This window comes from Rutilus rutilus, assembly GCF_951802725.1.
Source record: "Rutilus rutilus genome assembly, chromosome: 3".
NCBI classification, from domain to species: domain Eukaryota; kingdom Metazoa; phylum Chordata; class Actinopteri; order Cypriniformes; family Leuciscidae; genus Rutilus; species Rutilus rutilus.
The window spans coordinates 28,307,460-28,330,545 of record NC_140211.1 but is presented as its reverse complement, the minus strand read 5'-3'; the positions used below and the strand labels follow the sequence as shown (position 1 = coordinate 28,330,545).

At 37.8% G+C, this 23,086-nt stretch overlaps 1 protein-coding gene across 2 annotated transcripts in view; it reads right to left on the bottom strand.

The window, feature by feature from the left end:
- The window catches only part of esyt2b (extended synaptotagmin-like protein 2b), a 42,758-nt gene that overhangs the window by 6,981 nt on the left and 12,691 nt on the right, over positions 1 to 23,086 (bottom strand). The window contains exons 7-14 of one of the 2 annotated variants that reach the window (XM_084403542.1): positions 15,511 to 15,566; positions 3,856 to 3,976; positions 3,566 to 3,742; positions 3,369 to 3,451; positions 3,220 to 3,268; positions 2,443 to 2,532; positions 2,267 to 2,347; positions 625 to 681 (exon numbers count right to left, since the gene is read on the bottom strand). In XM_084403542.1, the coding sequence (XP_084259668.1) occupies positions 625 to 681; positions 2,267 to 2,347; positions 2,443 to 2,532; positions 3,220 to 3,268; positions 3,369 to 3,451; positions 3,566 to 3,742; positions 3,856 to 3,976; positions 15,511 to 15,566 (714 nt within the window). The remainder of the gene's footprint in view (positions 1 to 624; positions 682 to 2,266; positions 2,348 to 2,442; positions 2,533 to 3,219; positions 3,269 to 3,368; positions 3,452 to 3,565; positions 3,743 to 3,855; positions 3,977 to 15,510; positions 15,567 to 23,086) is intronic. The other variant, XM_084403543.1, reaches the window with a different exon arrangement.

Here is a 23,086-nt window from a genome sequence, read left to right as displayed (position 1 = left end):
AAAAAATAATAATTAAAGCTGCAGTCCATAACTTTTGGCGCTCTAGCGGTTAATAAACAGAACTGCATGCGTCTTGCGGAAGAACACTGGAGCTGGAGCGACTTCTTTAAATTTTTTTTTTTTTTTTACATTTATTCATTTGGCAGACGCTTTTATCCAAAGCAACTTACATTGCACTTCTAATAGATGTACCATAGTGATTCAGGATTAAAAAAAAAAACGGTTTGGAAAATGGATTCATGATGCACTCGCTTATTATATAATTTTTGTACATTTTGAACACACAAAAAAAGTTATGGAATGCAGCTTTAAATTAAGTTAAAGAAAAAAAAGTATACAATAGTATATTAACTCAATGAATTTGGTGTTAAGTTAATAAAAGCACCCATAAAATACATAAAAATGTATATTGACAATCTGCAAAATCCAAAGGACTATAAATGCATGCAGTGAGGCATGAGGGAAGAATACATTGGAGAAGCATTCAAGAAATAAACCCAATCACAAAAGAATGAAACAAATCATAAAAGACGTGAAATCATGCTTAGGCTCCAAATATGCCAGATACGAGTGCAGTGCCTGTTATGCATGTCACTGTTTGAAATGCATGCATTCCCAATGTACCTTCAGGCCTTTATAAGGGGGTTTGGGGCCATCAGGGTTAAAGTCAAGAGGATTGGTCTTTCCACCGGAAGTTTTGAGAGAAATTGAAAACAGGAAAGTTATTATAAAAGGACATGCAAGAATGATAGTTAGATCGGTCCAATCTTACAGATTCGTAAAAAATATGTATTAAAATTAAATACATATACATATACACCATTTTTATTTATTTTTTTCACTGAAACAATGTTGGCAGCCATACAAAGACCTTTAAATAACCAGGTTTTGTCCCAACTCTTCAGACTGCTTACTTACTCTAGACCAGGAAACGTCAATCATATGTCTAAGATTGACCAAGTTGTATTTAGATCAATCATGTGACTTCAGAATCAGTTAAAAATAAATGGTGAAAAAAAAAAATATATAAACCTTGGCCTCTGACAGTCTGCTAAAGCACAAATTATATATAATAAAAAATGTACATTCTTAGTTGCTGAGCGATTATGATAGTTTTGAACAAAGGGACAAAGATATAAGAAATGTGATGTTCATAGTTTATCTTCAACCCTGCTCCTGGGGACCAGAGTTGGGCTCCAACCCTAATCAAACACACCTGAACAAGCTAATCAAGGTGTGCAGGATAGCTTGAAATTTTCCAGGAGCATGGTTGAAGACTTCTGGTTTATTGCATGACAATTACACATTACACATGCCCAACAGGTAAAAAACACATGCACTAGATCAACGTCATCTGCGTTGTTTGCTTGTTACTGAAGAAAAGCTTGACTGGAAGAAATGTCTATTCACACTGTTAGGTAAACATCTACAGCTAGTTCTGGAGAACCAGGATGCAGATTACTGGCAAACTCACAAATAACGTTCTATAGAGAGAGTCGGGGTTCTCACAAAAGACTAGACCAGAGGCCCTCCTCTCCTTTAGGTTTCCACAGCCAAAGCTGCCCTCAAAGACACTCTTACAGTAGAGGAGGAAGGCACAATGCATTAAAAAAATGGGCAAGACTGGATGACTACTGTATGTTTGGGTCAAGAGTCTAAAAACTCCCTTTCTGACCATAAATGACTGGAGTGAAAATAAAAAAAACTCAAATAGTTTGAAACCTTCAAACCTACTCAATGTTCTGCATAGAGATCATCACTCAGCAAGCAACTGATCTCGTTTAATGAAGCTTGTATTACTACTTGTTGGTAATATAAATGTCATTACTGAAAACTGCTTAAATTACATTTTCTGACTCTGTTAAGTACATAATTCAATGGTCACATAATTAAAGGTGCCAAATAAGAATTGCAGTGTTGAGTATTTTAATTTAATACTGTGAAGCTGCTTTGATACAATCTGTATTGTGAAAAGCGCTATACAAATATACTTGACTTGACTTGACTTGACTTGTTGTTTTGGGCCACATTGACTTTCACTGTATGGACAAAATAGTATAAAATATAAATTGTATAAAACATCATCTTTTGTGTTCTGCAGAAGGAAAAATCCTTTGGGTGTGAGAAATTGCATTTTTATCATATTTTTACTGATATCCAAGCAGATTATCATAGAACATAAAAAACAACGTCGCTCTACAGCAGATCCTCAGGCAGAGCTTATGTACACGGCTACAAGCACACACAAAAATATACTTATTCTTACCGGCAAATTACTGGCAGAGTCCAGGTAAACAACTAGCAGAGCTGAAGAGAGATTGTCATTAGACCATATGCACCTCGGTACCTAATAAGAGAGCAAAAGAGAATGAAATGATCATAGGTTTAGCTAGTTATGTTTAAATCATCTCTATCAGAGTCGGTCAGAGAGTTTGTGCATACTTGATCTAGTTTTTCAGCACTCGGGTACAATGAAAGCCACTCTAATTTCAGATGAAGTTTGCCTGTCGTGACTTCTTCCAAGTCAAACCACTGCAGAAACAAAAATGTGTTTAGTGCACTGGAATGGCAGCTATGGGCTTAAAGAACATTCAGTTCATTCCAAAACAATGATGAAATAAAAAACTGATGATAATCTTTTCTTTGGAAAAATGAAAAAATTACTGAGAATTTGCAATTACTGCAAATACAGCATTATCTCAACACCTTTGGAAACTCAAAGTCAGTTCATTAATTAGAGGGTTCTGAATATTAATTGTGGAAAAATATATTGTTCTGAAGTAAAAAGGCAGTGTTATGAATAACTGGAATGAAACCAAAAGACTCAAACCAAAAAAACTCAAAAATGTTCTGCATAGAGATCAATCACTCAGCAAGCAACTAAACCTGTTAAATGAACCTTGTATTACTACTACTAATAGGTAATGTAAAGAGTAATATCAATGAATACTGAAACTGTAAACTATTTATGTGTCATTTTCTTCAAAACATCTACATTTTAATGCATACATTAGAAACAGACATTGAAAAAAAAAAATATATATATAGACAGTATATAAGGGGGCAGCGGATAAAGGAAGAATCAATGCCTGCCAATACAGAATAATCTCAATAACTTTGGAAGCTCAATGTCAGTTCATTAATGAGAGGGTGCTGACATTTGTTGAGGGATGTGTGCTATAAATTAGCCTTAACAAGAACGAAAGTGTAAAGTATTACCTCATCAACCTTCTGTTCTTTATGAAGCTCACTCAAGTCGATCATTAGACTGAAACAAAAATAAATGAAACAAGTTTTTAAAAAGGTATATAATAAATAAATAAATAATAAATAATGTTACATTTCAGCTACATAAATGAATATGGCACCTGCCCAAGAAGTCATCTTTATCTGGGTCTTCATCGAAAAGCTCTATTTCCAGATGCTGTCCTGAATGTTCATATACTAGTGCCTAATAATAAAACGCAGGAATGCACATTTTAAGTGTACGTACATGAGTCTTATGAGTGCAGTAAATTAGTGTTTGTATATATATCTATGTATGTGTGTGTGTGCGTGTATTCACCTCATACACCTCGTTCCATTTGGGGTGCAGGCATTCTTTGATGGTTTTGCTTCTAAAGAGTTGGTTGCTGACAAGCAGCATGCCATATGGGTCAGACTTGCCTTTGATCAACCCGCCCAGATATGTGTCCTTAACTTCCAGATTCTGAGCCTCAATAAAATGAATCCTGAGAACTCCCTAATGAGTGTGAGAGAGAATTAAATATAACAAGAGATTACTGAATATTAATATGAACGGAAGGTTTGCCAAATAATAAGCACTGAGATAGTTGTGTATGTGTGTGCATTCACCTTCGGCATTGGGAAACGGAGCTGTGCCAGTTCAACCTCACCTATCAGTGGTACAGTGATCCTGTTGGGCAACACCATGTAAGTGCTGATAATATCCTGGATCATGTGGTCTGAAAAGCCACTGCCAATGAAAAAGAAATCATGATAAACATGAATGTTTCATTTTTAAAGTACTAAAGTGGTGAAGTACTTCTGGATTTTAATCATTCTCCTCTAGGCAATTCTTAAATAGTTTGGTAGGGGGAAAAGATGATCAAATTCTTGTTTTGATGTTAAAGACAACATTAGGATATTTTTCCTTTGTGGTTTAATAAATAATGCATCAGAGAGTTAAAAGCAGAGGCAGTGTTATGAATGACTGGAAAGAAAACAAAAGACAAAAATAGTTTGAAAAAAACATTTAAAACCTGCTCAAAATATTCAGCATAGAGATCAATGACTCAGCAAGGGAAAATGTTTCTGCATTAGTTGGTGATGTAAATGAAACCTCGGTATACAGCAAAACGAAATAAAATAATATCTATAACTACATATTCAAAAATATAAAGCATTACATAATTACTGAAGGAAACATGAAGTTAGAATTTGCCTTAAAACAAAGTCTAACTGATGTAGATATACTGACATAGATGATTAAAAAAATAATAATAATTATAATAATAATCCTGTACCTCCCGGATGTATTGCTAACCACATAAACTGCATTCAAATGTTGACTTGCTGACTAAACCAACAATTTTACAAAAGATCATCTGACACTGTTTAATCAAGTATGTTTTTGTAACATTAGCATGAATACATTTTCTACATTTTGGCGGGCTCCTGCAGCAGCATTTGGTGTGACAGTATACACATCTAATTGGCCCACAGCCTGCTTGTCCCAGCACAAAAACACTACAACCTTGTTAAAATACAAGCACAAGAAGGGGGAGAGGCAATGGAGAGGAAACACACAGAAGCAATAGTGCCATTTTGAGGATAGTGCTGAAATTCCTCAGCTTTTACTCATACTCCTGTCTCTGGGCAGCTGCCTGTCTTTGTTGAAAAGGCTGTAGTTCTGTCAGTGCCACCTGGGTTTAAAGTCATTTTAAAACACACACATAGAGGCGAGCAGTCCTGGATGTACTGTACAGGAAGACAAACTATATTTGCCATGGCAATAAGAATCAAACCAATTGAAAAACAACTGCACACAGAGAAATATATAATAAGACCACCAAAAGTTAATCTCATCCAAATCATGTTACGTCCCAGTCTAGGAACGGCGTGGCGTAACATAACTGAAGGACATCACATAAGAAAAGCGTGGGTTTTCTTTCATTTATTGTAGGAGCGTTCGGTTTGTTCCTTTTATAGGTTACTGAGCTTTGGAAATGGGTATGCCAAAACAAACAAAATGAAATAAACTATTTATTTAAGCGCTACCATAACCTAAATGTAACGATGCATGCAGGGAAGCTGAAGACAAAAGACTCAGGTTTTCACAAAACACTAAGTAGTTTAATTCTTACTCAAAAAGCAAGCAAACAGGCAGTGCAAACACATCTAAACATAACAGAGACTGGACAAAAAGTGAAGGCAAGGGTGAGGCTTAAATAACAAACTGAAACGAGCTAATAAATGACACACAGCTGAAACCAATGAACTAAAAATGACGGTAACCATGGAAACTGAACAAAGGTGGGAAACTGAACAAAGGAATAGGTGAAACTCAGGCATGAACAAAAACAGATCAAAAACAAACATAACCCTGACACTAACAAAGTAAAAGTAAAACAAAATACATCACACTCCCCTAAATTCCAGGAAAATTGTAAATTCCTATTACAAACCAGGAGAAAATATTATTTTACAAAAAAATAATAGGCTCCCGTCACCTACAAGACAATTTACAGATTACCTTTTAATACCGACACAATAATAATAGAAAGAAAGAAGAACAACAACTCCTACAAAATAGTGACGTTACTCTATTTACAGATTATCTTTTAATACTGATGATACAATAATAAAATAACACTAGCTAAAATAATTTAACCAAAAGCAAGGTAAAAGAGAAAAAAAGGCTGTGAGTACAACGGTACGTATAAGTACCAGGACACTTCGTATCTAAACAAGTTTAGGTCACCAGTTCGGAGGAACGCAAACACACGATTCCTCCCGGCAGAACACACATAGCCGGTTGTTCAGTCTTGCGCAGAAACGCGTTTTTAAAAGATGTGATACCAAAAGAGGAGCCAATTTGCTTTCCCCGGTAATTAGAAGCCGGAACCTGGAGCAGTAGAGAGAGAGAAAAGAAAACGTACACAAACTACAGTTTAATACCACATACGTCCAAGAACGTAACACCCCCACAAATAAGAAACAAACTCATGTAATTCATGAGTTCACACTTACATATAATTACATGGAGTAAAGCTTTACGAGTATTTGGCGTGCTGTCCATGGGGAAGGCTCTGAGCTCGGAATTTGGGCCAGACCCAGAGTACTCCCCCCGTGTATAGGAGTGGTTCGAACTTCGAAGTAAAAGTGTGGAGAAGGGATGGTGGAGGGATGATGATAAACGGTCAACGAACAGAGGTAAGACTGCTGTATATATCCCTCTTATCGTTGATTAATTGAATGCTCTTCACTCGTGTTAATTATGTTATAATTATGCTGAACGTGCTTCTCCTGAACTTTGTTAATAAAACATCATAAATTTATTTATTTTTATTCAATGAAACATTACATAGCAACTGAGCTTGAAAGAGCATCAGCAATAATATTGTCAGTTCCTTTCTTGTGCTGTATTTTCAAATTAAATTCCTGCAATCAGATGCTGGTTGTGATTTGACATGCGCGAAAGAAAAATCACGGGGTTATGAACTATGAAGACTTCAATTAGGAGAGAACTGCTGCCTAAATAAACTTCAAAATGTTAAAACGCTTATACTAAGGCAAGCGTTTCTTTTTCAATAGTACTGTAGTTTTGTTGGGGTCTGGAAAACTTTCTGGAGAAGTAACACAGGGGGTGGTCAATTCCACGGTCATCCTCCTGTAACAGCACTGCTCCGGCTCCCACAGCACTGGCATCCACCTCAAGTTTAAAAGAGCGTTTTCACAAGACGGAGACCAGATAAAGGTTCTGGAAGAACTCAATAAATCAGTAAGTGGAAGCAACATTTTTTGCAAAATGCTCTGTAATAGCCCACCATCCCAAGAAAACGAAGTTACTCCCATCTTGTCTTAGGTGCAGGATATTGAAGGATGGCGACAATTTTAGCATTTACCGGGCAAATTTGACCATGCCCTACTTGCTTGCAGAGATACGTTACCGCGGCCTTGCAAAATTCACATTTAGCAAGGTTAATGGTGAGTGAAGTTTAGCACCTGCCAGTACCCTTTTAAGAGATCTAGTTTCGTTACTAGGTGGGCCGCTCCAACCCGATCTATACAGTCATCCATGCGAGGCATGGGGAAGGAATCAAGTTTTGTGACACTACTGATCTTGGGGTAGTCGGTACAAAATCTATAGGTACCGTCAGGTTTAAGCACAAGGATGCACAGGGAGCTCCATGGGTTGGAGCTGGGAACAGCAAGCCCCTGATATAACAGATACCATACCTCCTCTTTCAGTATCTCCCGTTTTACAGGATTTACACGGTAGGGATGTTGACGTATGGGAGCTGATCCCTCAATTTCAATATCATGTATTATCGCAGTAGTCTGAGAGGGAGTATCTGCAAACAAGGAAGGGTATTCTTTAATCAACAACATAATATCTCGATGTTGCTGATCAGAGAGATAAGACAACATTTGTTCGAGGTTTTTCAGCCTTGCACTTCTTTCAAAATTATTAACTGCTTCACCTTCCTTGACCTGGGAAAGGGGTGTTACAATTGTCACTGAAATAACAGGCGGGACATCAACAACTTCCGCAGCACGGGCTCTTTTATAGTAAGGCTTTAGCATATTCACATGACAGACTTGTGTTTTCCTGCTGTGATCTGGAGTATGCACAATATAATCAGTTTCACTGCGCTTTCTTTCTATTTCATAAGGGCCACCAAATTTTGCTTGCATTGCTGAGCCGTGAACTGGAACCATGACCAACGACGAGTCTCCAGGCTGAAAGTTGCGTTCGACACTTTCTTTTATCAAAGTGAGATTTCATCTTGTTCTGTGCTGTTACTAAATTTTCTTTCACCATCGCACACGCTCGATGTAACCTGTCACGAACTTTACTCACATAATCCAGTACAGGCACAGGGGAAACAGATTCTTCAAGTAACTGTTCACGTAACATTCTCAGCGCACTGCGAACAGTATGTCCAAACACTAGGTCAGCAGGAGCAAATCCTACGGATTATTGCGTGGTCTCACGAATCGCAAACATCAGCATGGGTCCCTCGTCCCATTCTCTGCCCGTTTCCACACAGAATTTCCACACCAGGCCAACACAGTCCATAATAATATGCTCAAAAGGTTCTCCCTATAAAGGTATTGGATGTAAAGGAGCAGGTGGTATGGTTTGATTGGGCTTACCGGTCAGTTGGCATGCATTACACGAACGGCAGTAAGCGGAGATATCAGACTTCATCCCTGGCTCAAAAAAATAGCGAAACACTTGCTTGTAGGTTTTTCTAATGCCCAGATGACTCGAAAGAACATGATCATGAGCAAGTTTAAGTATTTGTACGCAGTACACAGAGGAGACTACAACTTGACAAAAGATGTCATTCTTTTTCCACCTATGCATTAGCACTTCGTCTTCCCAATGAAATGCAACTCCAGACTCAAAAAATCTATCCTTGTAAATCGCATCTGCAACACACGCAGTCAAAGAAGGATCTGATTTACTCTCAGCTACAGGTAACTTCAGCTCTGGCTGAACGAAAATTTTAGCTTCCATTTTTTTACCATCAGATACCAAAAACGAATCTGACAAGTCAACAACTTCCTGGAGCTTACGAGCTTGAGTGGGTGTTACCGCACAAAAACGAAACGCGTTAGCAGACTGTTCCGTTTTTTATGTCAGTCTATCACTCAGGGGCATCCACTACGACAGGCTGCGAAAAAACTTTACCTCCAGCTAAATCATTACCCAGTATGAGGTCAATCCCCTCCACTGGACGCTGAGATCACACGCCCACCTGTACACATCCTGAAACAAGGTCAGACTTTAAACACACAGTATGCAAGGCAACTTTAATACAGCCCAGTTCAACACCTCGGAGCAACACATTAGCTCCCGTATACGATTCATTAGACAGCGGCAACATTGTACTCAACATAAGTGTCTAAGCGGATCACGGAGAATAGTTATCTATCTATAAATTACAGAAACGTCTGTCTGTCTGTCTGTCTGTCTGTCTGTGTGTGTGTGTGTCTGTTCCTCGCATATCTCTCGAACCGTTAGTCCGATTCATTTCAAACTCGACAGGTGTCTCGCCACGGGCACGAGTAAGTGCAGTGCCAAGTTTGACATTGTTTGGATGAGAAATGCAAAAGATATCGTTAAATATATAATTTTTAAAAGGTTGTGGTTTAAAAATAAACAGAGAGTTGTATCGGTCAAAGAAGCCCCAAGAAGGTTGTGGTTTAAAAATAAACATTCTGACACTCTGTCAGCTACACTGTTTACTTCTGAATATTAGAGTTTGGTTCCAAAACGTGATAAATCCATTTTGATTAATTTGAGTAAAAATGTGTTTTCTTTACCAAGAAAGTGGCTAGATGAAAACCACTATTTTCTGTTTCAAACTTTCACATAGCATCTTTAGGTTATAATATCATAAAAAATTCTAATCCAGATTTGGATTTTCAAAGATTTATTATAAAAACTGATTATTTTCCCCCAAAAATGCAATAAATTCATGACACTTTTTTCTTCAAAATGCTATCATATTGAAACTGTTGAAATCAGCCGTCGCTAAGAAATATCTCCTGAACTTTTTTGACGGCGATCAGCTCACAAAAACTGATTTTGCACGGGCACTTTGCACTGCTCCCTGAATCGCGACGTGCTTATTCATTTGTGGATGTTAACTGAATCTATATGTCAGCTATGCTGTTTACTTCTGAATATTATATTTCATTCTGGTGCGCTTAACGTTATCGCTACTGTGTAATAGTAGCCTATGCTATTCACCAACTAAACATATCCTATTCAATGCGTTCACAGTCTCTTTCACGGGCATCATTTGTAGTTGCCTATTCACAAACTGTTTGCTCAAAAATAGCGTTTTCTCGGAGTTCACTTTGTGCTTTCTACCATGCACAAATAAAAATGTCACTGCTCATTGTTACAATTACACAGCAAAAGTTCATTCAATCACACCAAACCAACAATTACTAAAAACACACACAAGAACTGATTTTGCACGGGCATTTTGCACTAGTTGGCTTAAAACTCGAATCATTACACAACCCTACTGATCCAGTTAATAGAAAAGGTTCATATATTGACGACTTACTTGATTCAGCAGGCATGAGACAGATTTGACAAAAGCAACACTTTTAGACTTAGTCGTGTTTTTCTTTTTCCATGCTTATAGTCCGCAATGAGATGACCCGAATAAAGACAGTAAAAACACACTATTTTTTGTGCCGCACGAACTCGCCACCCTGTGCTCCCCCACGTACAGCTTTAACAGCATCGGAAATATCTTTCCCCTGAACTGCAGCATGCGAGATCACAACTTTCTCGTGCCGAACAGCATGGGGAAAAAACACTCTATGAGTTAACACAAACTCATCAGCAAGAATAGCGGCTTCTGCGGGTGAAGATACCTTTTGCTCATTTAAATGAATAACAAGATTATCAGGAAGGCAACCCTTGAAATCTTCTAGCAAGATTATTTCACGGAGTTGAAGGAACGTAGTCACTTTGCAGGCAGCACATCACTTGTCAAATAAAACCTGTTTTTCCCTTGAAAATTCTGCAAATGTTTGTGTGACTACTTCCTTTTGATGTCAGAATTTTGGTCTGTACGCCTCTGGGACTAGCTCATATGCACGCATCACAGCCACCTTTACCACATCATAATCCAAACTAGTATCGATGGGCAGGGATGCACATACCTCTTGAGCTTTTCCAACTAATTTACACTGTAAAAGAAGAGCCCACATTTTTTTGGCCACTGAAGGGCCACCAGTTCAAATGCAGTAAAATAGGAGTCTACCTCAGCCTCTCTGAAAGGTGGGACCAATTTAACATGTTTCCCCACATCGAAACCGGGAGCTGCAATCGAGTCTGCCACAGGTGCTGCAGGATTTGAAGTGGCAGGCACCCCGGCCACGGCTGGTAGAAGAGTGAATCATTACTTCCAACTCTAATTCTTTCAACCAAACCACTAAAGTTGGATCGTGAGGTAAAAACAGTGGGCTAGGAGGCTGCGCAACTGGGGGAGGTTTTTATTTTACATCTAACGCGACCTCTCCTTCCTCTGCATCTTTTTCTAATTTGCTACAACCTCAACTCTACTCAAAATGTTCTGCATGGAGAGCAATCCCTTAGCAATCCCTTAGCAAGCAACTAAAACTGCCTAATGGAGTCTAAAGAAGTCTATATTATTGATAATACTAGTTGGTCTTGTAAAGACTGGTGTACTTCATTTAATTGTGTCTCATCTACTTAAATATGCAAAAATGAAGTTTACTTAACTGTGCAGTGGATTTTTAGTTCCCATCATGCTTTGCATAGGGCTGGATCAGAGTAATTGCTAAAATAATGAAGTGTTATTTCATGTGTTTTTGAGTAAAGGAAAAAACCTGTTAGTGTTTAATGTTCAGTTATGTTTGATAATTAAAAGAGTTTTTGTGTTTCCCATTATTCTGAAGAATATAGTTTGTGGTAGGTTGTGGGTGGCTACATGCATTAGGTTTATAGTGTATACGTTGCTCCTATCAATGAGCAATAACAGTACTAATGGAAGTACGACAAGTTACTTACTACTTGTTAATTGCAAACATTTCCTATACAAGCTCCAGAAGTTATTTTAAACATACAATAATAAACAAGAGTTTGTATTACTTTTTACAACTAAGTTTTACAACTAAGTAATTAGTTGTGTAATGTATTGACAAATGTTAGAAAGACTTTACCTAATTTATTTTAATGTGTCATAGCTGTTAAATTGAGGAAGTGTTTATTCAAAAGTCAGCACACTGCCACTGCTGCTTCCAAAGAATCAATTTATTGAACTGTACAACGTTTCGACCCGAAGGTCTTCGACAGGCTTAAAAACAAGTACACAGCAAGGTCCAATTTATAGCAGACTCATTAAGCCAATCATCCAATAAATGGAGAGAAAAAATACAAAATAGCACCCCATATATGAAAACAAAATAAACAGAAACATACAAAATAGTAACCAATATAAAAGAATTTTATTATTTTAATTGAATGTTTTATTTTTTATTTTTTTATTCTCAACTTTTTTTTGTGTCAATGTTGGTTACTATTTAGTTTTTTTCTGTTTACTTTATTTTCATATACGGGTCAATAAATTGATTACTTGGAAGTAGCAGTGGCAGTGTGCCGACTTTTGTTTATAATTAATAATTGCCTAAAGTTTCTGGATGTGCGCATACTACTACTTTGAATTGTTCATTCAACACATGGGATGAAATCTACCCAAATAAACTGAGTGCAAATTGTTACCTTAGTTTTATTGAGTAGATTCTATAGGTTTGCTTTTACAGTGTATATTACATTCAGTTTATTCCATTAATATAATATAATTTTGTCATTCATTTAAAATTAATATCAGTATCCACATATGGCAATGTGCAGGTCAATGCTCAAAAACATAAAAGAAGCATAAAAGTCACCCAAGAAGCTATGAAGAAAAACATCAGGATATCTGAGCATTACAAATAATGTCATTTGAAGAAATGAATGAATGAGACTTAAAATAAAACCCACTATTTTAGTTGCATATAATGTAAATTTCTGTCGAAAACATTTGCTTTGCATTTTGAATGATTTTACACTGCAACAGAACAGGTTCAACAGCTGGGCATTTAAACGTAAAAAACTAAAACAAAACAGGAAATTAACCCTTGTGTGCACTGTTGGGCATAAGTGGTAAATTTGTTTAGTGGTAAATTTTATCAGTTACCTGGAACTCAGCTCATCTACATGGAAAGGAAACATGACACTCAACAACAAAACAAACAAAGAATACAGACCCAGAATGATGCAGATGCGAGTTGCAAACTATGAATCCATCACAGAAAATTCAAAACTTGTTTGACATATTAACATCAAACTTAAGCAGTTAAGCTTAAGTAACTACTTTCGATTATGTCCAAGTAAATGAAAGCCTTCTTAAAGGTGTCCCCCATGGCAATTAGACAAATTCCTTTAAGAGCTTTGTATGGGGGAAGTGCAAGGCAAAAGTACATTTCAAGAAGATCTTTGTAAGACCCCTATGGAAAGTAAAATTAAATCAATTAGTTTTAAACAAATCTCTCCTCTTTTACCTGATTAAAACCTTTACATGCACTTGAACTTATCTCACTCATCAAATACTTTCTCTACATTTACCAAAACCTATTTTGTGTAATTCATTACACCTGTTCCCCTGTTATATTCCCCTCCAATCTGTTATTCCCCATTTCTGTCCAAATTACTTTCTCATATCTCTTGTCAGCAACACTTGACATTTAATCTCTCAAATTTTAGAGTACTATGGTAAAACGCAGATTCATTGTGAATTACTTCCTCTGTAATAAAAGAACACAAACATCCACCGGGTAACACAACACGCTGAACAGAAATAATAAACACCATAAAAGAATGAAAGCAAGAATGATGATCATAACTCTCATATTGATTTGCTTGCCAAGCAGATGCAGTTCCCCAAACATCTTCATAATGCAAGCATAGCACTCTCTGAGACTACAACAATCACTCAACAGTCCTAAACAGTGGGACACTACAGATATATAGCACAGAATTACACTGCATTAGGGTATTATGGTTGCCTGGACTGACAGATCTCAGCTCAGTGTGGTTTTCTTCAGTCTTACATTAGCTATATGATGCAAGGAGCATGGCTGACATGGGAGCAGTACTTCCTTTGTGCAGTGAAGATCCAAAGCAGCACCAATAAACTTTAATAGCCTAAGAACAAGGACTCTCAATGCTGCAGTGCTAATGACCACAGCCTAATGTTGCTTATTTCCTTGCAATAAGGATTATTACCCCCAATTTCCACCAGATGCGGAACGGCTGCGGAACGGCTCCGCTGCGTGACAGCTCCGTGTTCCGTCGTCCGTCAATACCCACCAGGTCCGGATTTGTTGCGGAACGGCTGCGGTCATGACTGACAGCTGAAGTCACAAGGACCCACGAGATCTCGCAAATTCACGTATGATCGCGCGATATAAGTGCTGAATTGCTGCGGAGCTCTCCGGCATCCGGCAAAAATAGAAGCTCTGCGTATCTGCTCCGGAGGGCTGCGGATCGCCGGAGTCGGAACGCAGCTGTACCGCATTCAGTGGAAATACACTCATTGACTTTAATGGAAACCTATTGACTCCGCCGCCGTGCCGGAGCCGTAACGCAGGCGGTGGAAATTGGGGGTTAGAAGATCAACCTACCAAACAACCTCAACTAGTGCATTTATTCAGTTTTCCAAAAACATGATACACAAAACAATCAGCAAAATAAATACATACAGATTTAAACTAGTCTGAGCTAGAGCTGTGTAATCACTCACCTGTCTGTGTGTGTGTGTGTGTGTGTGTGTGTGTGTGTGTGTGTGTGTGCGTGCGCATGATCAGCACATCCTGAGGTGCAACACTCATGGATCTGCTCCAATTTTTTACTGCAGACAGTATGTTACACCATTAAGGAGGATCTTTCTAATCTGGCATTACAGTGGACATTTAGAGTTTTTTTGTGTCTAAATAATTCATAGGGAACACATACTGGAAAAACGGGTACTCTGAATCTACGTGCATAATGCATAAATGTAATTATTGTAATTTAATTGTGTATGTTTTGCAGGGCAATAGAGTAAACATGATTCAATATATAAATAATTGTTGAGGTAGCTTGAGAACAGTTTTACTGAGGTTAGGAAAATGCACTCTCTGTACAATTTGAAGTAGACTTTCCATGTTATCCAGTTATTAAAAGGTAAAAAGGTTTTAAACTAATCAACTAATATAATAATTTAAACACATTTCATACATTTAAGCATAACCCTTTATGTGTGAAACATGAATTCAGTCAAGTATGTCAAACTGGTAGTATAAGTCGTTTCGGAGAAGTGGCCAAAAATGTAAACTTGACAGTAGTCAATAGTGATACAGTCCAAATATAATATGCATAAAATCTTATATTTAATTAAAGTCAACATACATTAGAGAGAAAGAAGAATGTCTTACACTGAGTATGTACTAATAATGCTCTACAAAGGCTCTTTCAATTATCTACAATAAATGGGGTATAGGCCAACAACAAAGTACAACTAAATGAAGAAGAAATAAACGAGAGGTCTAGACTCTTCGTTTTATAAGAGGCCATTAAATCCAAACAAAACAGAACCAAAAGCCTGACCAACATGAAAATAATAAATAAAAAATAACAGGTTATATAAGACTGTTGTCTTAGTAAGTACAGATATAATCCATTGTAGGAGGAAAATTTTAACTTACTTAAGCCCTGGAATGTCCAATATGTTTGTGAGGCCTGTCCAGTTTATGTCCAGAAGCTGAATGGGGGGAGAGAGAGAGAGAGAGAGAGAGAGAGAGAGAGAGAGAGAGAGAGAGTGAAGCATAGATAACTTAAACAGATCACACTGCTAACGTAGAGAAAATACAGGTATATCTGTTCAGAGAAGAAAAACAAGGACAAATAGCACAAAAAGACAAAAAAAACAAAAAAAAAAACATCTGAACATCCCTGGGGCAGTAATTTAATATCACCATGGATGTCAAGCCCCACTGTGATGTCAGCCCGTAAATAATAACACTATAGTATGTATCTACTATTAGTTACTGTGATGAGAACAATCTGTGTCCCTGTGTGTCAGCATAAAAAATAGGAAGAAAGGAAGGAAGGAAGGAAAATAAGTAAAGAAATAAACGCCATCCATTAAAATGGGGACAGATGCAAGATGTTTCAGTGTCGCCCACACTGCAGAGGAATATCTGAAGAGAAGCCACCTCTGCAGTGCATCAAAAACTACAGTCAGACCACAGGACACTTCCCACAGCACTCAACACCCATTCAGTTTTCCTACACCTGCCTTATTTAAGCCTTCAGTCAAAAACAGCAGCAGAATTTGAGCTAGAATCAGGCTGAGCTATGATGACCTGCTGTGAAATTAGCACTGCTACTAATCTGGTACTGACAGACAGTAGAATCTGGGTCAGTGCTGACTCTGTCGCTGACTGTCTGCCACTGCTACGCACGTGGTAGAGCTGTTAAGATCATTTTATGCTGGTTAGAAAACCAAAGTTTAAATAGTCTCAATCATGCAGTTCTGCAAGAGAAAATGTCTTTAGGAACTTTCTCTTTTTCTTATAATTATACAGCAAATGAGTATCAGTTGCACTCCCAATAAGTTCTTACATGTTGTTGCCACTAAATCTTCTGAAGTGATTGAGAAGATACCCTCCACTAGCTCACCTCATGTCAATCATCAAAAATCCTCAGGCCACTAAAATGCGAGTGTGAGGGAAAAGACATGGAAGTTGAGGACAATCTTTAAAGATGAACTGAACTGGAATTTTGAGTAAAGGTGATATAACAGATGCATTTTATTTATTCTCATTGGTACAATTTTTAAAGTGGCAGAATTTGTTAAAAGGGATAAAATGGTATGTTGAAAATGTTGTTGTTGTTGTTACACGGGCGCCGCCATGTTGGATTTCAACATTCGGCAACGTCACTGGAATGGTAAGCTACTCCGTTGCTAACCAACACTAGCAGAGCAGCCATTGCATGCAGCCCCTGGATTTCGAGTCCGTAGTGAGCATTTTTTAGCGACAGACTATTTAGAGAGTTGTACTTTCAATACAACCGGTTCACTGGTGAGGGTTAGGCTAAACCTGAGGCCATTCCGTCAATGTTAAACTTTTCAGGCTGTAGTACAGGGCAGACCGATAGACCAATGGCAAGTACTAACACCACCGATGCTATCTATGTTACCGCAGAGACAGGGCGCTGATGAAACGCTCACGTCAAGGCAGAGGACAGAGAAGTATGTTAACTGTTATCATGATAGCAAGCTAAGCAAAGGGCTGGATGTAACGTTGTCACATACACAAACCATATTGTGTTCAATATAGCTTTATAGCGTTCAACAAAACTGAGACACTCATTCATTGAAATTGAGTAACAAAATCAAGCTATATACCAGACGATCCAACCTAGGGAAAGAGCTAGCAGCTAACGTAAACACGTTGGAAGCACTTTTGTCAAACTCCACAAGCTAGCCACCACTCCGACCATATAAACTGTATAAATCATGACTCGTCTCGATAATAATGCATTTACTAGCTGCTAATAAAACCACAGCAGGTCTGTAAACAGATTCCAATGTCCTACCCACCCTGAAGCTAGCTGATGTCCATCGTCTCAGGGCACATTGTTGATACAGAGGGAGTTCAGTTTTTTTTTTTTTTTACGTTTCTTCATTCGGATCCATTTGCGATCCATTCCATTCTGAATAAACAAACAACGCAGTTTACATGCTTCATCCTTGTTGCATTATTCACTAAGATAATAATTAATAAATGCACGCACAATTATCCGTTAACTTGATAAATGTTGCAGTCAGATATGTTTTATGCACAAACAAATGCCTTTCAACGTACACAATTCAGAAGTAAATGAATATGCAGCAATTTGTACAACTAGAGAGTCTGTACGCCTACTATACGTGTAGTAGCCATTAAATAAGCTCATTTAGTTTCATTAAAATCTTTTTTTTTTTTTATTATTTTTTTTTTTTTCATCTATGTTGAATATAAAAAAGTTAACAGCATGAGTAAGATAGGATGCGCAATATATCGAGAGATATGGAGCGGGTCAGACATGGTTTTGACCACTTAATTAAGATTTGCATTGTAGAAAGCCTTTCTTTAAAGTGAATTTCGTTTTGTATAAATTGTATCTTAATTTTAATATTTTTTTCATCAACCAATTGCCTGTATTTAATAAGCAAATATAGCAGACATTATAATCATGGAGGCGTCCGCGCGTCCACTTGCATTGCACGTGAACTGGAGCGCATCTCATCCTAACTTAAAGGAGTCATAATGTAGAAATTTCACTTTTCCACGAGAATCAATGTATGTTATGATTGCATAATGATTGTACACTGGCCGGGAAGCCGATATTTAAAAGTGAAGCGTTTGTTTACCTCAGGGTTTGTAAAAAAGGCCACGTGCACGCGCACGAAAAAACGAGATTTTGATTTCTTCCCCCTCTTGACGTCAAGACGGGGGAGGATATACCAAATATGGACACCGCAAACCTATGCCGCGGGAAGCCCGCCCCTCTCCCCCTCTCCCCCTCAGATTCAGTTTAGTCGACTCGTGAAAGATGGAGAAACCGAGTGCACACCTGAGATGCTCTGTGGTTGACTGCCACAAACAACATGCAAATGTGTTTTATCTACCAAAAACGGACGAAACTATCAGGGAACAGTGGAGGAAATTCATTTTTAATGACGCTGTCCCAACAACTCTTTCAAGTGGCGTATCGTTAGGTGTGTGCGCTAAACATTTTACACCGGAATCATTTACAAATTTGGGGCAATATCAGGCGAACTTGGCCTCGAAGCTCCGTTTGGGAAAAGGTGTCATCCCAACCATCAGGGACTTGCCAGAAATTGAAAAGGTAAGACTGTGTTTTTATTGCTCTACTGTGGTTAACAAATAGCAGCTAACTGCTAATGCGGCTATTGTATGTAACGTTACCTTCGAGGTAAACACGGGGAATGGACTCTACGAATGCTAGCCACATCTTTCCACTTTGTTTTACACTAGCAGCTACAGTAGTGACGGTACAGGAGTCCATGCTCAGTGGCTAAAACTGTTTAAATGCAAGTATGAAAACAATATACCACTAAACATTATTAGCCAAACTCATGCAAAACATGCAGTTTGAAAATAGCTTTCAGTTAGTGGGGCTTCTGTAAGAATGTATCTGGAAATGGTGTATTTTTTCTACGACCAATCAACGCGCCCCTCATTTGCATTATTATAATGACCGTCCACGACAGCCAAAACATCGCATCAGATCTCGCGAGACAATAATGCCTTTAGAAATAAGGGTCTGAGGGGCTCTGTGTTGATTTTTTTTCCACTTTTCTTTTTTAGAAGTGCCTGAAAGACTATAATAGAGCATTGGGTATCCAAGGTAACACAACATTATGACTCCTTTAACCGAAACTCAGTGTATGCCTTACACACATGAGAAATATAGAAAGCTTGAAATGTCTTTAAACAAAACAATTCAAAATGAAAAGAAAAAGGCTACTCTCTGATTATGTAATGATGTGCATTTCTCTCTGTAGGCGCGTTCACTACGGAGATGGCGATCGTCAGCTTAATCTTTGCAGCCGACACTGTTTATTAATATAAATAAATGCATGCGCGTCACCGGATTTACAAATGCACATCTTGCTTGTTGCACGCACACATATTATGTAGGCTACATATTACGAAATAATATGTTGAAATAATTAGGCTAATTATTAATTATCATTATTAATAATAAATCTATAAGAATATTTGATTGAATGCTGAATGTTGCTTGTTCAATTGAATACAATTAATACTTTAATTGTGATAATTAAAATAATTGATTATTAAATATTAAGTGGCCTATGTTTGCTCGTTTATTAATACTATTTGTATATATCTAGCACCCCCTCAGCACCTGAGTTAAAAAATTCTCTGGCGCGCCCCTGGTTATAACGGCCCACGTATTAAAAAAATGGTAGGTTTAAATCGGGCTTGGGTTCATAATTACAGTTAATAACAGTTAATGTGTCAGGCCGGGCTTGTGGTGGTAGTGTGGTGGTAGTCAGATACCCATGCCATTAAAATGACTCATTTTCGTCTGTGTATAGGACCTGCAGCTGCAGCTGCCTATATACCTTCGCAGGTTCTACCATGCCGGTGAACATAGCTTGTTCTACATTGTTGCATCTTCATGGATGAGATAACATGCAGATAAATACTGTAGTCCAAAGATTATTCAACCTTCAATGCGTTTGATATAATCAACCAATTCTGAGTTTGTCAAATAAAAGTTTAACTTTCTATATTAGTTGTCAAAATAAATAATCGCAACAGTTCTATCATACCTAAATTAAAAAGGAAAACAAAAGTTCTCTTTTGAATCCCCAAGTGCAAGGATGTGAACAAGGCGGAAGTCAACAGCACATAATGTAAAATGTTATGTTTTTCATAATGTAATGTTGGCAGAATGTAAAATTAGTTATTTTATGGATTTAAAAATTATCCATTTTTGTTTGTCCTTTACAAATGAATGCAAAATAAATGCCTATCGTCTAGTAGGCCTACAAATGCACAGTGCTCACATTTATTTGGACATTAAAACATTACATATCAGTTTGTACCTTATATTGTGATCTCACATAGCAGAATATTTTAATACAGAGACATGTGACGTATATATAACAAATACATGCATGCAGTTTTGACAGCTTTAATCGCCTTTTTGATTCTTACATGAGTTAATTGACGACTACTATGGCTACAGCACGCCGCATTTGCGCGTGATGTGCGCAAGGACAAGTACAACGGCTGTCAGCCGTATGACAGAAAAGTTAGTTAGTTTTCCTGACAACATCTCATCTTAACGAAGATAGCCAACTGAACAAGGACAACGCCCTTTATCTCAGCATCTGACAGAAGTGTCACCAGCTTTCACACACATCTTCTAAAATAAAAGTAGCATCAGAAAAAAAAAAAGAGAATTACGTTTGTTGTTGCCTTCACACTATTCGACTTCCTCAAAACGGTCTTGCAACCCACCAGTTGAGAAAGATTGACTCTATATTTACTATGTGCATATCACTGTCTGATGTTCTGCTGAAGCTCACTCGGCACTTGCACATTTCCGCACTCGTTTGACTTGCGCCTGGCGCTGAGGTGAAGTTGGAGTGTGCGTCTGAAAAGTCTCACGTTTTTTGTGGTCTTAAAGAGACGGTTCAGCGTTTAAAAAAAACGCACTTTTTGTCAATAAAAAAAAGAGACAGAAACAGCAGTTGTGAGAGGGGTGGCCAAAGGGGCCAAGCTCAGACCAAGGGTGGCCACGGCCACCCCCTAGCTTCGCCAGTGCCCCAGACGCAGTTCAGAGAATCAGATCTGTTGGATTTACAACACGTGAATTCATCCACTTCTCCCGAAATACATAAGTGGCTGGTGAACTGGGAGAAGAATAGAGTAAACTTTGAAGTTACTTACACAATGTGTATCTGATATGAATAAGACGTGTCTAATTATAATGGAAGGGATTATTATTGCCTCTTCCATAGACATCAGTGTGTATTTTACATACTCTAAATGTATTGTTTTTTTTAGTACTTATGTGAATTTATATGTCTGAAACCTAAAATAAACATTATGTGGTTGAAAACACTGTAAAGTTTTGAGATATGACAGCTCTGAGCGCGCCTGTCTCTGGCTCAGTGCCAGCCAACGTGTGAAAGCACATTTGAATTTAGCACTTGATCACGTGATGCACTAACCATCGTATGCTCCAGGGACCAGCCTAGACTGATCACACCGGTGTGATCGTACGTGCGAAAGGGTTAAATGAAATAAATTTAAAGTATTTCCTCCAATCAGTCAGTGTAAAAGCAAGTGTGTTAAGTTTACTGACTTTGATGTCATCTAGCTAATCGCGCTAATAGGCTTATTTTAGTGAGCAAAAATGCTAAAATATATACTGCAATTATTTAAACTACATAGATAGATAGAAACGTTATTGATCCCCTTGGGATGTTTATGAAAACATGTCACATTATGAAAATATACACTGGACATGACTTTACCTGTTAGCTGTCTTATGTTTCCGATCAGCCGTTCTGAGAAGTGTGAGAAAGGCTAAGCTCGGGGGAGGGGTGGTATGATATTGGGGAGGGCAAAGGTTTGGGAGTGCATTGCAGCACATTTGACACATTTTACCTCATAACAAAATACAAACTAAGTAAAAGTAGCCTGATAATATTAATAATAATAACTTAATTATTAATTAGTTAATAATAGTTCATAGTTAAAAACAACTATTTTTGCAATATCTAAGCAGTTTCTTCACATGACATCTAAAATCTGAATATGGCATTGAATTGCCCATGTAGGAAAACTTACAAAAGCACATTTATTTCATGTTTGTACCTTGTTTAGTCAAAAAGATATACTGAAAAATTGATTTCAGCCTGGCGGTGGCGGCCATTTTGAATTTCTCAATTTTGAGGCATTTTGGGACATTTTTGAGCTTCATATACAGCAGATTTGGATTCAGCACCCCTTAATACCCCTAGAAATGTTGTACAATATAAATAATCACAAAATGCCTTCGGGGTTCTGATTTTGTGAAATTTGACCCTGTCTATCTGTAAATGTCTTGAAGTCATTCAGCTGCCCTTTGACAGGTAAAAAACCTTTTTGACCTTTTCTGTCTTCTATATTACCTTATCTGACTCTATGATACACGTCCAGGTTAGCGGTAGCATAAGCCATCAGGCAAGTGTTATTTAAATGAACTCCTGATGTACTTACAAACTTTCCAATGCCTCGTTTTATGAGTACAGAACCTATTTGTACTACTGTAGAAGTTTGGTACCTTTCCTGGCATTATTAGTGGGGTAATTTACAAGATACAACCTTGGATCCGTTAGCGCCTGCACTAAGCCATTCAGCTGATATCTCTAAATAAGCTCAAATTTTAATAATGTTCGACCAAGGGGAAAAAAAAGCTTCTGGGGGGGTGTTTGGCTGAGGTCATGGTGCAAAGTACCCTAGGTTGATTTTACTCCGAACCATCCCTTTAACCATCCTTCCTTGAGATGCTTCCTTTCTAGGCCTAACACTCACCCATGACTTTGTATGTACAGTAGAAACTTGGAGTATCACCTTGAGCTTGCAAACAAAATCACAAAAAATCGGGTTGGATCATGCATGCACGTTACTGTAAGTTGCTATCATAGACTGTAAAAAAATATGGACGACGCCCCTTCGCTCTCTT